This window comes from Diabrotica virgifera, chromosome 5 (assembly GCF_917563875.1).
Source record: "Diabrotica virgifera virgifera chromosome 5, PGI_DIABVI_V3a".
Lineage (NCBI taxonomy): Eukaryota > Metazoa > Arthropoda > Insecta > Coleoptera > Chrysomelidae > Diabrotica > Diabrotica virgifera.
This window is the reverse complement of record NC_065447.1, coordinates 124,818,367-124,836,953: the sequence shown is the minus strand read 5'-3', so window position 1 is coordinate 124,836,953 and position 18,587 is coordinate 124,818,367. Positions and strand designations below refer to the sequence as shown.

At 34.5% G+C, this 18,587-nt stretch overlaps 1 protein-coding gene across 1 annotated transcript in view; it reads left to right on the top strand.

Moving 5' to 3' along the window:
- Window positions 1-18,587, top strand: part of LOC126884376 (constitutive coactivator of PPAR-gamma-like protein 1 homolog) — a 336,683-nt gene that overhangs the window by 214,224 nt on the left and 103,872 nt on the right. Inside the window, exon 10 of the mRNA XM_050650301.1 lies at window positions 15,138-15,526. Coding sequence (XP_050506258.1) covers window positions 15,138-15,526 — 389 coding nt within the window. The remainder of the gene's footprint in view (window positions 1-15,137; window positions 15,527-18,587) is intronic.

The following is an 18,587-nucleotide window of genomic DNA, read 5'->3' as shown; positions in this document are numbered from 1 at the left end:
CGGAATATAGTCCGTTGTTTCTTTCACCCATTTTTTTCCACGCTTCTCTGTTTTTGGCTAGGCGTTTCATTTCTTCTTTCGTTTTCCCTCGTGCATTTCCTATGTCCTCTATTTGATCCCTCCAATTCTTTCGGGGGCGCCCTCTTCTCCTTTTTGTCGTGTTTCCCATTTCCAGAATTTTCCTGGGCATCCTTTCTGGTTTCATTCTTATCACATGTCCATACCATTCTAGTTGTTTATTTTGGATGTGATATAATATTGCTCTATTTCCGTTCTTCTTCTTATTTCTTTATTTCTTTTTATTTTATCCCATTTTGTTTCTCCTGCGATCTTTCTTAAGCGTTTCATCTCCATGGCTTCTATTTTTGACTCATGTTTCTTCTGTATTGTCCAATTTTCACTTGCATAGGTTATTACTGGTCTTGTTATTGTATTGTGAATCTTCCTTTTCACTTCCATTTGCATGTCTTTATGTCCTAGTATGGGTTTATTTAAGGCATAAAATATTCGTGTCGATTTGTTTCCTCTGTTTGCTATTTCAACGTCTATTTTCTCGTCGTCAGTTATTATACTCCCTAGGTATTCATAGGTTGATAGCTTTTCTAATGTTATCTGATTGCACTTTATCTCTCTGTTGTTTAGGTCCTCCTTATACAGGGTGTTAGTAAATAAGTATGAAAAATTTTAAAGGCTAATTCTACATGAAAAATTAATGCCAGTTTGCTCGATAAACATATGTCCGCAAATGCTTAGTTTCGGAGATACGGGGTGTTGAAATTTTTATTTCAAACTGCCAATTTATTTATTGCTCTAAGACCAGTTGAGCTATGAAAATGAAATTTGGTGAGTTTTAGGAGGTAGTTATTACGAATTTTATGACATACAATTAAGAATTTTGTATTCATCATTGACGCGCCTACGGGCAATGGTCTGAATTATTTTAAAGAAAAAAAATAGTACGCTACTGAGATATTTCGAATTAGAAATTATTTTTAAATTCCACGTCTAGTTTATGATAAAAAACCTTTCTTGCCTTTTTTTCATACGATGCACCGTTTTTATGCAGAAAAATAAAACATCTTGGCGCATATTTTTCATTTCTTAATACATCATCAAGACTTTCCAATATAATAATACTAAACTAGAACAATAACAGAAAATATTACTAATACCATTTCAATTAGGTGCAAAGCTGCAAAAAATGTTTAAAATGATCTCCTTTACAGGTAACAGAAGAATTTTATATTCATCATTGGCGCGCGTACGGGTAATGGTCTGAATTTTTTTAAGAAAAAAGTAGTACGCCACTGAGATATGTCAAACTAAAAACCATTTTTAAATTCCTCGTTCAATTGACGACAAAAAATTTTTCTTGCCTTTTTTTCATATGCGGCGCCGTTTTTATGCAAAAAAATAAAACATATTAACGTTTACAAAGTATTTGAACTAAGTTTCTATGCATATGAAAACTATCTCAAATACTTGGTAAGCGTTAAGATGTTTTATTTTTTTTTGTATAAAAACGGCGCCTCGTATGAAAAAAAGGAAAGAAAGATTTTTTGTCGTAAATTGAACGAGGAATTCAAAAATGATTTTTAGTTTGACATATCTCAGTGGCGTACTATTTTTTTCTTCAAAAAATTCAGACCATTACCCGTACGCGCGCCAATGATGAATATAAAATTCTTCTATTATCTGTAAAGGAGATTATTTTAAACATTTCTTGCAGCTTTGCACCTAGTTAAAATCTTATTAGTAATATTATCTGTTATTATTCTAGTTTAGTATTATTATATTGGATAGTTCTTGATGATGTATTAAGAAATGAAAAATACGCGCCAAGATGTTTTATTTTTCTGCATAAAAACGGTGCATCATATGAAAAAAAGGCAAGAAATGTTTTTTATCATAAATTAGACGTGGAATTTAAAAATAATTTATAATTCGAAATATCTCAGTGGCGTACTATTTTTTTCTTTAAAAAAATTCAGACCATTGCCCGTAGGCGCGTCAATGATGAATACAAAATTCTAAATTGTATGTCAAAAAATTTGTAATAACTACTTCCTAAAACTCACCAAATTTCATTTTCATAGCTCAACTGGTCTTAGAGCAATAAATAAATTGGGAGTTTGAAATAAAAATTTCAACACCCCGTATCTCCGAAACTAAGCATTTGCGGACATATATTTATAGAGCAAACTGGTATTAATTTTTCATGTAGAATTAGCCCTTAAAATTTTTCATACTTATTTATTAACACCCTGTATAAGCACTATATCATCTGCGTATAGTGGACTATTTATTTTTACTGATTCCAAATTTCTGTAGCCGATTATGGTGTTAACTTCTTGCCCCCTTGCTCTGATATTTTTAATTATTCGGTCCATTATTATTACAAAGAGTAAGGGGCTGAGACTGTCGCCTTGTCTTAGTCCTTTGTCCATTAGAAACTCTTCTGACCGCTGACCTCCAATTTGTACTTTAGCTTTCACTACGTCATATGTACTTTTGATAATCTTGATTAATTCTGTGGCTACTTCCAAGTCCTTTAAGCATTTCCAGATCTTCTCTATCTATTGAATCGAAGGCAGCTTTCAAGTCTGTAAATGTTAGGAACAACTCTTCTCCTTCTTCTATTTTTCTCTCTATCAGTCTTTTTAAATTGAATATGTTGTCATTAGTCTGTCTTCCGGGTCTGAATGCTCCTTATTCTTCTTCCTGATTTAGTTCTACATATTCTCTAAGTCTTTTTCCAATATTTTTGTGTATATTTTATAAGTTACTTGAGCTAGGCAGATTGCTCTATAGTTGTCGCAAAGAGTTTCCTCGCTTTTCTTATATATTGGTAGTATTAAAGTGTTTTCCCAATTTGGGATCCTTTTCTCCTTCCATGCGTCTTTGCATATTGTCCACAGCCAGTCTTTCCCTTTCTCTCCTAAGTATTTGATTATTTCTGGTGCAATTTCATCCTCCCCTGGAGCTTTACCTATCTTCAATTTTCGTATCGCTTCTACCAGTTCTTCTCTTGAAATCTCGTAATTGTTCCCCCATGTCATTTGTTTCTTCCAGCCTTTCGTGCGGTGTACTTCCACTACCAGTTCTTCTCTTGAAATCTCTTAATTGTTCCCCCATGTCATTTGTTCCCCGCCTTTCGTGCGGTGTACTTCCAAATTTTTCTTCATAGTGTTCCCTCCATGTTTCCAAAATTTCCAGCGTATCTGTCCTTAATTTATTTCCTTCATCTTTTATTGCTCTGATTTCTTTTTTTTTACTTGTTCTGAATTTTTTTATCCTAGTCCAAAACGATTTATTGTTTACTACGTATTTTTCGTTTATATCTTCTCCAACTTTCTTTTTTCGCTTCTTTCGCCGCTGCTTTCGCTATATTTCTCTTTTCTATATAGTTTTCTCTGTCGGATTGTATTTTTGTTTTATGATATTTTTTCCATGCTGATTTCTTTTCTTTTACATTAAAGTTCCACCATTCTGTTCTTTTCCTATGTTTATTTATTACTATTTTTCCACATGCCTCTTCCGTTGTCTTCAGTATAATTTCTTTGAAAGCTTTACATTTTTCTTCCATTGTCCTCCTCTGTTTTTCCTCCGTTATTTTATCAAATTCTGTATCTGTGTCTTTTTCATATTTTTCTGTGATTTCTTTGTTTTTCATTTTGTGAATTGCTATTTTCTTATACTCTCGTATTCCTTCTTCACTTATTGTACTAACCATATAATCGGCTACTATTATCTTGTGGTTGGATCCTATTTCGGTTTCCGTTTTAGTTTCAATTGTTTGTATTGTTTTTGTTAAATCTTAGGAGTAGATAATATAGTCTATCAGGCTTTTAGCATTTCGTTCTTCTACCACGAATGTATATTTTTCCTCCATTTTTTGGTTCTAGTATGTATTTTCTATTTTTAAATTATATCTTCCTACAGAATTCTATCATTTTGTTTCCATTTCTTTTAATACTTCTTCTCCATATTTGCCCATGTATCTCATTCCTCTGCCTTACCAATTCTGGCGTTCCAGTCCCCCATTATTATTACAGGTTCGTAATCTTCTATTGCCTCATCCAGTTCATGTTGCAATTTTCTGTAGATTCTATCATTTCTTCTTCTGGTGTACCTTCTATGGTCCGTAAATTTGAATGATGTTGATTTTTACATTTAATTGTATTCCCAATATTATTTATTATTCTTGACTTAACGGCCTTAATCTTGATTACTTTTAGGTCATCTGAGATTATTATTGTTACCCCTTCCTTTGCTCTGCTTTCCGTCCTTGCTCCTGAGTAATACAGTGTGTATTTATCTGACATTTTCCAACTTCCTTTATCTTTTTTCTTAGTTTCACTTAGTCCTAGAATTTTTAGTTGATATTCATCCATTTCTTCCATTAGTCCCACCTCTTTTCCCGTTAGTGATGTTATATTCCAGGTTCTCATTCTTATATTTTGTTTTATCCTCTCCGTACCTGATAAGTTATTACAGTCATCATTACTACCTTTATCAATATCTTCTCCCTTTCCATTATTACCATTTTTGCTACTATAGTTATTTGCATTATTATCATCGTCTCTTTTATTGCCATTATTCCCATTATCAATATCGATAGCATTTCCATCCACCCCATTATTATTTTTCTCTGTTTTTCTCATTTTTATTATTGTCCCTATTGCCACTAGTGAAGTTATTACTACCACTACAGATACCTCTACCTATACTATCAATATACCCGCCACCAATCTTATATCTAATATTATTATTGGTTTTAACCGTAGTATTCTTAAAACTAATCTTACCACCATAGTCGAGGAAATGAAGCATTTTGGCTCGCAATTTTTTCGTCCAGCATGGATTTACTTGAAATTTTTACAGAAGGTAGGGAATAGTCCAAGGATTATTTTCTATATCATACCGCTGTACGCTAAAACCTTGGGGGTGGTTGCCACCCCATCTCGGGGGTGGGAATTTTTTATTAAATTTTAACCATGTAAATCGATGTAAAACGTAATTCTAAGAAAAAAATGTGTTTTGCATTTTTTTCGTAAAACTAATATTATTCGAGTTATTCGCGGTTGAAAGTAACAGTTTTTCGACGAAAAAATCCACTTTTTTAGAGAGTTTTTTGAGAATACAGTAGAACGTCGATAATCCGGACGTCAAAAATTCGGACCGTCAATAATCCGGATTTGTATTTGGGCAAAAACATCTGATTCTTTTAAAATGAATTAAGAACTTAGCTGCGAAAAAACGAACCTCTATCGCAGTTCAAAAAGCCTTTACACATTTTTTAAAAGTTCAAATAGTGTCTGATGTTTTTACTGTGCACATGTTGCTATAAATAAAAATTACAATAGTGTTTGAACATAAAAATGTTTTGATTAATTTCACCTCTATTCTACATTCACAATCAAGATGCAGTAGAAGTAAACAAACCGAGACACGTTAACCGTTAAAGGAGCACTCCTGAATCTTGATTTACAATGTATACAATTTGTAAATCATCATATGTGATTTACAATGTATATACATTTTAAATCATGATTCAGGAGTGCCCCTTGTGTGTCTCGGTTTGTTTACCTCTACTGCATCTTGAGTGTGAATGTAGTAGTAGACACTTTACTGTATATGAGAAAATATAAACTTTTAAAATGTTTGTTGTACTTAAATGTGTAAACTGGTCTTTTTTAAAGTAATTTCGATAATCCGGATAATTTGATAATCCAAATGGGGACCGGTCCCAATGAATCCGGATTATTGACGTTCTACTGTAACTCAAAAAATATGCATTTAATCAAAAAAACTGTAGTTATCGAAATTGTGTCGTTTAGTAACACAAACCAAATTGTGTTTCTATAATATTTTTACGGCCAATACAAACCGAGATACGGCATGTTAAAAGTTAGCTTTTTTCGTCAAATGTATAATTAGAAATATTCAAAGCCAAATAACGGGAAAACTTTGCATTTTTCGAGGAAAACTTAGATAATATTTTTTCAAGGATACAATTAGACTTTTCAAAATAAGAAAACAAAAAGTTTCTAGCATAAAAATTGAGTGACTTATGATAAAAAAGGTCGGTACCTGCTTTTCTTTATGAAAAAATCAGTGAAAACAACCCCCTAACTACTCTCCTAATTAAAAGTTGGTCTTTACCTTTCTGTAATTCCTGTTGTATTTATATTGTCAATACACCCAAGAAGTTTGAGCCACTGAAAAGGCCTAATTTTAGAAAAATTGGAGTTTAAAGAAAAATTGATTTTTTGCAATTTCGTATTTTTCACCATTTTCTTCAAAATATCTCCGAAAATACTAGATACGAAAAAAATGACACACTACTAAATTGTAGCTTTTTTCATAACTAAAATTTGCTTTGGCACAGATTTTCATTACAGTGAATAGTTAGCGAGATATTGCTGTTTAAAACCTCTATTTACGAGCAAACAACCCCTTGTCGAGCCTTTTAAACCCACCCCAATTAAAAACTAAGGGATCTTACGGAATTTAATTTACACAGTCTTATAGCTCTTCAAAAATCATACAAAATCATTTTTGAAAAAACTTTTTATCGCCAAAAATAAAGGAGCTATGTTTATAAAACGAATTTTTGAAGTTATACTTCTTTAGGCGCGATTGAGATTGAGGGTGAATTTATATTGATCTGCGCGCATGCGCACACCGACAGTATGGTATTAGTCGTTATACGGGCTCTGATGGGGTGTTGAAATGATCTGTCAATAATAAATAATTGTTCAATATGAAGGTAAACAAATGTATAATATATTAGTTTTATTGTTGTGAGGACAGAAACCAAAAAGTTTATAATTGTAGTGACATTTAAATAGTTTTTAAAAGCAACAGGTACGTAATAATTGTAAATGTATCATAGGTACCTACCTATTTGAACCTACCAAAATACATAGTATGTAATACTTTTATTTACACAATTTGATTACCATCAAAATTTCTATCAATGTTCACCTAATATATTGTTTTCTTACTCTATGTTTTGTTGTATTTTTTCAATTCTAAATCATTTCAATTCAAAATCAAAATAATTTAATTTAATTCAAAAATGTCAAAAGCTTAATCCGTTTAGTTAGTCGATCTTCGCACATAATGACACATTGCCTCCGTGGCGAAGCGTTTAAGGCGAATGAACCCCAATATACCAACCGAGCTGATAGCTGGTTCGAATCCCAATAAAAACTTTTATTTTTTTATACATTTTATGATTGTAAGTATATTTATTATATAATTTTATTTTCAGAAAATACGTATTTAGTTAAAAAAAATTCCGACAATTAATGTTCAGAAATCATTTGTGGTATTTTTAATGTGTTTGTGTGTGTTTTATTCTTTTATTATTTTAATTTTTGGCACTGTTTTAATAAAAATGTTTGATCAGTAGTAAGTATAAATTAGTTTAATATTTAAATAAAATATAAATAAAAAGTATATTAATTTCGTTTAAATCATATAATAGAAGTATAACTTCTTACGTGCGTACAAAGTACACACACATTCTTTTTTTTTTCGAAAAATTCGAATAGTTCGCTTATAGAGCATTTTCAATGTATATAATACCACAAAACTAGCTCGTATACTGGAAGATGGCTAAAAAACTATTTATATTTGTATTTGTACATATTTGTAAATTCGTATTTTTGTGTAAATAAATGTTTTTGTAATTCTTTAATTCTACTTTTTTTTTCTGTATAGATCTATTAAATTATCTACTTATAAAAATTGCATTGTTATTAAGGGTGGTTTTTAAGGGTTGAAATATGATATTATATCCTTTAGCATAAAACAATCATTACTTAACCAATCAAAACCAAATTTTACCCATATTAAAGTTTACAATGTGTGTATATAATTTTTGACAATAAGGGGTAGTTTACACCCCTAAAAATGATCAACGCCCTTGAGCATGATATAGAATATGAAGTACAGGGTTAGATGATCCTAATCTCAAATTTTTATGTAAATGGATGCCAGCCGAAATTATTCTTTTAGGACAAGTCAAAATTTTATAAATAGCTCCAACAGGGGTGGTTGTAAGGGTTGAAATATTATGATATATCTTAAAGCATAAAACAAGCATTATGTAACTAATAAGAACCAAATGTTGACAATATTAAAGTTTAAAATGTTATTTTATAATTTTTTACAATTAGGGGTAGTTTTCACCCTTAAAAACCCAAAAGCGTACAACGGCTTCATATAGAAAATGAACTAGAGGGTGAAGTGAGCCTAATCCCAAATTTTTGTACAAATCGATGCTGGACGAAAAAATTGCGAGGTTTTGCCATTTTTTCAGTTTCTTTTCCTCGACTACTAATGGATTCTATATTTTCATTAACATTGTCTGTTGTACTGTGGATTTTTTTTCTGGTTCTTGTTTGGCCTCTACTTCTTTTCTTCTTTTTCCCTCTACTCGTTTTTTGAACCCCCTAGTTCCATTAATTTTTCTTTATAGTCCCATCTCCACTGGTTACCGTCCACTATAATTTTATTGTATCCTATTTTGACTGTTTTGCCGTTATTTCTCATCTCTCTTGTTTTGTCTCTTATAGTTTTCATTTTCTATTTCTCGTCTTTTGTATAGTCCTCTGTTGTCCATATTTTTTCTGGTCCAACATTCCTTAGTTTACTCTTGTTTCGTAGGATGTCTGTTTTTTCTTCTCCATTTTCTAATTCTATTAAACATATTTTTTGGCCAATCTTTTGTGCTCTTTTAATGTTAGTATTGACTCCTAGATGCTCTCCTATCATCTTTTTTATTTCTTGTTTTAGTGTCATTGTATCTTCAGTGTCTATTAATAGTCCACTAATGACTAAATTATTTTTCCTTTTTTCTTTATCCAGTTTTCCTGTTATTCTTTTGAGTTCCTTTATATCTCCTTTTACTTTCTTATTTTCTGACTTAAACATTTTAATTTCTTCTCTCAATTCTTGTTTCTCCCTTGTCCATTCGCTTTTCATTTTTTGTATTTCTAGTTTTAAAATTTTTATTTCTTCATTTTTTTGTTTTAATTCTTCTTTTAGTTCTTTTATTTCGCTCCTAATCTCTTTATTTTCCTCCTTCATTTCTGTTTTTAACTCATGTATGTCCTTCTTAATAGGTATCTCTACTCAGTTCTTCCAACATTTCCTTTATTTGATCCATTTCTTGATTATATTGTTCCTTTGTTTCGTTGTTATCCTTTTGAAGTTATCTTGGTATTGTTTTGCTTTTCTTGAAAGCTTTCTCCTTGTTAAAAGAATTTTCTTGTTTATTTTATTGTTCATCGAATTTTATTTACTATTTTCTCCTCGACCTAAACTTTTGGCCTAACTTTCCCGAGATGGGGATGTAAATCCGGGTCAACCCCTCGGAGATTTTCGTCCCCTATAAGTCCCTACTTTAAATAAATATTCTTTTGATGCCATATTTATAATCCAAAAATAACTTGAATGTAACCCATTTCTACTTATACACACACCCAAACTTATATGGAATCACCTGATATTTCTTATTATTTCGTGCGAATTTAAAAAAACGAATGCACAAAGTCAAACAATATTTATTTTAAAGCAATTTAATAACAAATATATAACAATTAAATAAAACAATAAAGTATTTAACAAACAAATTGAAAGTAGTTGTTTTAATGTCAATAGCTTACAAAATTTCAATGTAAAACAAATAATGTTTAAATTATTTTTTTTTTGTGTTTTGTGGTAGTCAGTGTTATCACCTCTAGTCCTTATGCTAGATTCAATTTGCGGGGCACGCTCTTAATCAAATTATCGACATTTTTTTGTGGTAGGTTGCTCCATCCTTCAGGAGCAGCTTGTACTAGCCGTGCGGTGTTTTGTGAATTATCCCGGTGAGCTCTAATTTTTCTTTTAAGCGTATCCTACAAATACTCTATAGGGTTAAGCTCGGGTAAGCAAGTAGGCCACTCCATACAAGGGATACCTTCTGCTTCAATGATGTCTCTACTCACTCTAATGGTATGTGGAGGTCCATTATCATGCAATAAAATTAAATTTTCTCCTGTTCCACCTCTCCAGAGCTTGACTACAGGTTATCAACATACCTGTGAGCAGTTAAAGTTGATTGAATGAAAATTAAAGGAGTTTTTTTACGGATCACAATTCCTCTCCAGAATATTACACTTCTCCTTGTATAATTGTGAAGAGATCTGACAGTTTTCGTTCTTGCTTGTCTTCCTCGACCTCTAAGTACACGATTTCGTGGGTCATCTGATTTTAAACAAATCCTGACTTTTTCTAAAAATATCACAGTTTGTCAATTCCCAATGTTCCAGTTTTGGTGGTGAAGACACCAATTTAGGCGATCAATCTTGTGCTGCCTGGATAACTCGGGAACCCATAACTCTCTCCTGCTGTATACTTCTTGAGACACGAACTCTTCTTCTTATCGTTTCAACTGAAAACGCTGCCTTTGGAGCGGCAGGTGAGAAATGGTTGGGTGTCTTCCAGCTGATTGGACAATTAAACGATGGTGGTGAGCCATTATTACTTTTTGTCGACTTTCCCTTGCTTTATTTTTGAGCTTTCCTAATTCCTGTTACCTAGCATAGGTTTTGGACAGAACGCCCTACTCCTAGCTCTACAGCTATATCCCTCTGACAACATTACTTTCTAAACAAGACCAATAATCTTTCCCCGTTGTAAGTTCTATAACCCCACATGAGGCATATTTTCGTTTTTAGACGCAAAAGTTAGTTTATTTATTTTCGTTCAATTTGCAACTCAAGCAAATAACCTATACCGTACCGAGCTGTACTATCCGATTGTCTTATATATTTTTTTATTTTCAACAAAAACCTTTATTCTTCGCAACAATAACAAGTTTTTTCAAAAGAAATAAATATTACTTTGAAATACATGGTGATTCCATATAAGTTTGTGTGTGTGTGTGTGTGTGTGTGTGTGTGTGTGTGTGTGTGTGTGTGTGTGTGTGTGTGTGTGTGTGTGTGTGTGTGTGTGTGTGTGTGTGTGTGTGTGTGTGTGTGTGTGTGTGTGTGTGTGTGTGTGTGTGTGTGTGTGTGTGTGTGTGTGTGTGTGTGTGTGTGTGTGTGTGTGTGTGTGTGTGTGTGTGTGTGTGTGTGTGTGTGTGTGTGTGTGTGTGTGTGTGTGTGTGTGTGTGTGTGTGTGTGTGTGTGTGTGTGTGTGTGTGTGTGTGTGTGTGTGTGTGTGTGTGTGTGTGTGTGTGTGTGTGTGTGTGTGTGTGTGTGTGTGTGTGTGTGTGTGTGTGTGTGTGTGTGTGTGTGTGTGTGTGTGTGTGTGTGTGTGTGTGTGTGTGTGTGTGTGTGTGTGTGTGTGTGTGTGTGTGTGTGTGTGTGTGTGTGTGTGTGTGTGTGTGTGTGTGTGTGTGTGTGTGTGTGTGTGTGTGTGTGTGTGTGTGTGTGTGTGTGTGTGTGTGTGTGTGTGTGTGTGTGTGTGTGTGTGTGTGTGTGTGTGTGTGTGTGTGTGTGTGTGTGTGTGTGTGTGTGTGTGTGTGTGTGTGTGTGTGTGTGTGTGTGTGTGTGTGTGTGTGTGTGTGTGTGTGTGTGTGTGTGTGTGTGTGTGTGTGTGTGTGTGTGTGTGTGTGTGTGTGTGTGTGTGTGTGTGTGTGTGTGTGTGTGTGTGTGTGTGTGTGTGTGTGTGTGTGTGTGTGTGTGTGTGTGTGTGTGTGTGTGTGTGTGTGTGTGTGTGTGTGTGTGTGTGTGTGTGTGTGTGTGTGTGTGTGTGTGTGTGTGTGTGTGTGTGTGTGTGTGTGTGTGTGTGTGTGTGTGTGTGTGTGTGTGTGTGTGTGTGTGTGTGTGTGTGTGTGTGTGTGTGTGTGTGTGTGTGTGTGTGTGTGTGTGTGTGTGTGTGTGTGTGTGTGTGTGTGTGTGTGTGTGTGTGTGTGTGTGTGTGTGTGTGTGTGTGTGTGTGTGTGTGTGTGTGTGTGTGTGTGTGTGTGTGTGTGTGTGTGTGTGTGTGTGTGTGTGTGTGTGTGTGTGTGTGTGTGTGTGTGTGTGTGTGTGTGTGTGTGTGTGTGTGTGTGTGTGTGTGTGTGTGTGTGTGTGTGTGTGTGTGTGTGTGTGTGTGTGTGTGTGTGTGTGTGTGTGTGTGTGTGTGTGTGTATAGACTGCACCTTGATCTGATTAATTTCTTTTATAATAATTTAAATATTATAATTCTAAAAATATTTAATTACTACGATATATTAACTAATAATAAAAGTCAATCAAATCGCAATATCCTCGCAAAACAAATCAACAGACAAAAACAGAACATAAACGTAAAAGTTTTATGATATTTGGAATGTACTTACCCGGTTTGTTATCAGTTGTCCTCGGTTTTTAAACACATTGTCACTTCACTTCGCTTTACAATTCGAAATATCTCAAATATTACATGCACTACGCACTTTATCTTTGATTTTATTTAGTTTTATCGCGTTTCATTAATTACACGATGTGTGTGTGTACATGCTCAAACACGCAGTTTTATACACGGATGTTCAGAGAGACTATCGAAATGCAAAAAACACCTGATCAAGTTTAACCGTGCAAAAGTGCATAATTTTTCTTCCTTAACCCTTTGAATGCTGCGGACGTCATTTGACGTCTTTGATTTGCCGTGCCTACAGTGCTATGGACGTCATTTAGTTATTTTGATTTGCCGTGAAGTGCTGTGGCCGACAATTGCAGTTTCCTGCGCACGTGTTCATTTGTGGGTAATTCAAGGCGGGGCTAGCGCTTGCTGAGTAGTGGGCGGTCTCTTTACGTCTGCGTTTAGATGTTGTTATTCACTCATTGCCGATGCTTGTCCCAACACGAAAACATTGCGATTTCTATCAGTTTTACTTTAGTATTGCATCATTTTTACATCAGTATCGTCCTATTAGTTTTTATAAATAATGGACGAGCAGCAACCGGGGCCTTCAAAAGCGTTACCAAGACCTAAGAAGGGGCAGTTTTATACTGAAAAAGAGTTACTTGAAATTCTTACTCGAAGCGACAGTGAAGACGAATACATAGAAAATACGCAAAATGCTTTAGATTCCGATGAAGAAATGGACGTTGCTCAAGAGCCCGAAGACCAAACATCGAATAATACCTACGATTTTCTCTGGAAAAAAAAAAGACCTTCTACCAAAAACATTTGCATTTGACTCGTCAGAGGTTGGTTGCACAATTGATGGGCTGACTGCTGAAAATAAACCTTTGGATTTTTGTAAAGTATTTTTTACGGACAATATAGTAAATCATATAGTTACGGAAACAAACAAATTTTATATTTACGTTTGTGAACATGTGGAAGTATCCGCTAAGTCACGTTTGAAGAAATGGAAAGATACAGATTTCAATGAGATGTGGTTATTTTTTGGGATTACATATCTGATGCCTCGTGTAAAAAAATTGCGCCTCAGTGAATACTGGTCAACAAACACACTATTATCTACTCCAGCATTTTCTGAGCTTATGTCGCGTGACAGGTTTTTTTTGATTTTGCGAATGTTGCATTTCTCGGACAACAATCTGCCAAAAAACGGCGACAGTTTGGTCAAGATTAGAGCAGTAATAGACCACGTACGTGATGCTTTCCGAAACGCTGTCAAGCCGCATAAAGAATTGTGCATAGATGAAAGCCTTTTGCTTTTCAAAGGCCGACTCTTTTTCAAACAGTACATACCCTCGAAGAGACATCGATTTGGTGTAAAGTTTTTTGTTTTATGCGACGCAGTGACTGGGTACATTCTCGATTTTGTTGTCTATACTGGAGCAACAACTGACTTACAAACGAATAATTGTAATTTGGGTAAATCTGGCGATGTGGTGCTAACGCTTTTGGCACGCTATTTGGATAAAGGTCATACTTTGTATTGTGACAATTGGTATACAAGCCCCAGTCTGTTTGTATGGCTGTATAATAGAGCTACAAATGCGTGTGGAACTGTGCGGAAAAATAGAAAATATATGCCGCAAATGGCAGAAAAGCTTCAGAGAGGAGAATGGAGTTTCCGAAGTGATGACAAATTGTTGTCGCTAAAATATTGTGATAAACGAGAAGTATACATGCTTACGAGCTTACATAACAACACCGGTATGGAAACTGGTAAAAAAGATCGCCTCACTGGGAGGACAATTGTAAAACCCCAGTGTATTGTTGCATACAATAAGTTTATGGGTGCAGTAGACAAGACGGACATGCTACTGAGTTCAGTAGAGTGCGTCCGAAAAACTGCGAAATGGTACAAAAAAGTTTTCCTTCACCTTATGGATATGGTTCTGCTCAATGCAAACGTTTTGAATAATATAGTAGCAAAAACTAAAACTTCGTTGGCAGAATTTCAACTGACACTCATCCAACAGATAGTGGAAGAAAATCACAAGGGGAAAATGCGCACGTCAGCAGGTCGAAGATCAGTCGACGACAATCCATTGCGGCTTACTTGTAGGCATTTTCCGTCGCATGTACCTCCCACAACAAGTAGGAAAGTTGGACTAAGAAAATGTGTTGTGTGTGCCAAAAACAAAAAAAGAAAAGAAACAAGTTTTATGTGCCGTGAGTGCAATGTGCCTTTATGTGTTGTGAATTGTTTTGAAAGATTTCACACCATCAAACATTTTTAGAAAGTAAGTTCTACATAACAAATGACTATTTGGTTTTATTTTTTGTTTTGGATAATTTTGTTTTTCTTTTGTTATGGATAATTTTGTTGTTTTTTTGTTATGGATAATTTTTTTGTTTTTATTTGTTTTGTTAACATTTGTTTACATTGAATTTGAATGCAAAAATATGTGCAATAATTTTTTAATTTGTTTTATCTATCTTTCTATCCTAAGTTTTTCTAAACAATAGCGTTTTTGTATTTTTTTGTAAAATTTATTTTGTTTCAAAAAAAAATAAAAAAAATTATAAATAATTACCCAATTATTTTGTTTATATAAAACAACGTTATAAAGAATCATTTAGTCGCATTATTTAGCGCGAAAGCGGCCGACCGTTTTGACGTCAGAAATAGCCGCACTGGGGCATGAGTATCGCCGGAGAGAGAGCCGCATCGAAAGGGTTAACGAAAATAATTTAAATATGTTGATTATAATTTCATGATTAACCAATATATCGTTACTTTTTAGAAGCGGGCGAACTTCCGGAGAACGCTGCTCAACCAGATATTATCGTTAAAGAATGGATCTACAGCCGTTCGAACCCATACCAGCATGCCGAAGAGGTGAAAGCCGAACCTCTCCCGTGGGCAGTTCCCACCCTTCAGAGACTCTGGTTTGGTCCCTCGGTGGACGACAAACGACGCAGAATGCGTGCCTTGTTATCTTGCCTTAATTCTGATACACCACTTATTCTTAATACAGCTTACGTTCCACAGCATATGTTGATCATGGCGTGTGTGTTAAGATATATTATGTCACAGGAGAAGCCCATTATGCGTCGACATGAATTGGATGCATTTTTGTGCCATGCTTTTAATCCGAATCTGATGAATCCTCAATATTTACAAGAGTTAACCGTAAGTATATATTTTTTTAACAATAGACACAAACCGTTGGAAGGCGGCAATAAATGCTTCGGTAGTTAGATTATTAACTGCTTCGATATGCACACATTTAGTGGTAAAACATATGAAAAGGCATATATAACAAAATGAAAGGGAGGAGCAGGACGGGACCTACTTTTCGAAAGATTGCCCATCATCGGTTCTAAGCTTGACAGTTTGGCGCGAAAACATCTAGTACAATTATTGTGCACGGTATGTTTTGCGAGGCGACCATTAAGAGGCCAAAATTTCTCTCTTATACGATAGAGTAAATGTTGGGGACCAGAATGTAACAATTTTAAATGTTCATGTTTATTTGATAATATTGCAGGATGTTTTTTGTGATAATTAATTAATGAATTTTGAAGACGTCCACCAACTCGGTAGTATTCCCATTTCATCTAGAAAGGGAGATAATGATAGAATTGTTGATTTGGGAGGTAAAGTTTTATATTTGTTTAATACAGAAATATCTTCACCAAAGGTTTCTTGTTGAGCTAATTTTAGCAAACATACCGTAGCGTTTTCCAGCTCAATTGAACTAAGAGGTGAAAATATTCTAATTTCTTGAGAGCTCTTGCAATTATGACTAAACTTCAAACAACAAGCTGTCGTACGTTGTAGTTTTTGAAAATTTGAGAATTTTGATATAGAAAAAGGATCGACGATTTGTGTTGTCAAGTAACTTATCTTCGTCTTCACTTAGCCAGCTAGGACCATGCCACCATGATTGAAGATCTGGTAATTCTTTTGGATTAATTCCCCTTGGAGTAGATTCATTTGAGTTTTGATCCAAGCAAGGCAGATACTAGAATCTTTGCTACTAATTGAGATAAAAGGAGTGCACCGCACAATTCAAGCCTCGGTATTGTTATAGATTTTAGAGGAGAAGCTCGTGATTTCGCAGAAAGTAAGTTTACTTTAACTTGATCTACAGAGCCACACATCTAATAAAAATGCAAGCTTCAATAGAAGCATCTGAAAAGCCATGGAGTTGTATATCAACTGGATCAGGAATTGTGATTAATCTAGGAGCATTGATATGGTTTAAATATTGCACTTGTGTACGAAAATTTCGCCACTTGAAATCTAGCTTCATTGGTAATGTTACTTTCGTTGCCCAAAGCTTTTGAAGAATAATTTTCCCAATGATTACACACGGACTAACTAGACACAAAGGGTCATATATGCGACTAATTTCAGATAATACAGCTCTCTTGGTTACAGTTGATGAGGTTAAATGATATTGTACAACAGTGAATCATTTGAACATGACCAAAACAAACCTACAGTCCATTCATTTTACATATTCCCAACTGTAAACAAACGCACATGGAAGCTAAACAGGGTCTTCCTGAAGTGTATCTTAAAAACCAACGCTACCTACAATTTGAATTTGCAGACTGACCAGTTTGGACCTGTAAAATGAGAATCCGCCTCGTTTAGGGCAATAAATTACATTTAACAGCCCGTTGACGAATGAGACGGCGAATAGTAACACGTGCGTTTGTTTATAGTTGGGAATTTGCTATGTGAATGTGGTGTAATGTTTTAGTTTTGTCTTCATCGCTTAGTTTTAAAATTGTTATTGGATCTGACGCTTTTACATGCTCTATTACTCTAGAACGATTAGATGCAATTTAAAACAACCAGAATTTAGGATTGATATAATTTCATCACAACTTCCTCTTCGGAACTAGAGTTGGTGCAAAACCTCATGAACCTTGAAAATGCGTATGTATAACCGAAATAAAATGAAACCTAAAAACATACGACCATTTTGTTTGCTGCGACTTGCGCGACAGGGTCCCATCTGCACCCTGATATTTTCAGTAATGTCGGGTTCAATCGTTTCGTTCGTATATTGACGTCACCAAATGAATGAATTAGGTTCACGAGATTTTGTAACAGCAATACCTCCTGTAAGAAGATCATTCATATAGAAGTCTGTTTGAATTATTTTGCAAGATTTAAGATAAATATCTTTGAAATCTAAAGTTAACTGATGAATACATCTAACAGCAAGCCAAGACGAAGATGCTTGACCAAACGAAACAGTGTTTAGCGCATATTCTGTTAGTTCTATCTGTGAATTCTGCCTCCAAAGGATTGTTTGCAGTGATCGCTGAGATGGATCGACCCAAATTTGACGAAACATTTTGATAATATCTGCACAAACTACTATAGGGTTTTGCCTAAAGCGGAGAGGAATTGCGACAAGGTCGTCTTGAATGGTTGGGCCAACATATTGAAGTTGATTCAATGATACACCTGTACTTGTAGGTACTGAAGCATCAAATACTACTCTTAATGTGGTAGTTTGGTTTTGCTCATTGAACACACCATGATGAGGCATGTAGTACGATATTTGCTTTATTTCTTGATTGTTATCTATTGGCGACATGTGACCAACAGATATGTATTCTTACATAAACGTTCGATAAAGATTTGAAAGACTAGTATTTTTTTGAAGTCTAGTTTCGACACCCTTTAAGCGTTTTAATGCTGCATCTTTAGATTCTCCTAAAAGAGATACAGGCTTCTTCAAGGGTATATTGACAATAAATCTGCCCTCAGAATCTCGTTTTGTAGTTCTTTGAAATATCTCCTCACATTCCTTATCATCTCCGGATAGTTTTAGATTTAGAAGAAGGCTCTTCAATCTCCCAGAAAGTTTTGAACTCACTCTGAAGATCATCATTCGTAACCTCATTGGAAACAAACTTGCATAGAATTTGGTTAGATGAAGTACTTGGAATAGGAGCTGAAATGATTCACCCTAGAACTGTTTTTTTGCATGACTAAAGACTCTATAGGGCCTAAACAAATTTGACCAGCACTAAGAAGATTAGAATATTCCAACTCCTAACAGAATACCGATTTTTCCCATTTTCTGAAATGTAGGATCTGCAAGTTGAAGATGGTTAGGAATATTAAGTTTTGAGACGTTAATAGGCTGACTTGGAAGACATTCGTTGATTGTCGGTAAAACTAAAAATGACAAGTCAACTTGAAAGTCTGTACGTAAAGATTT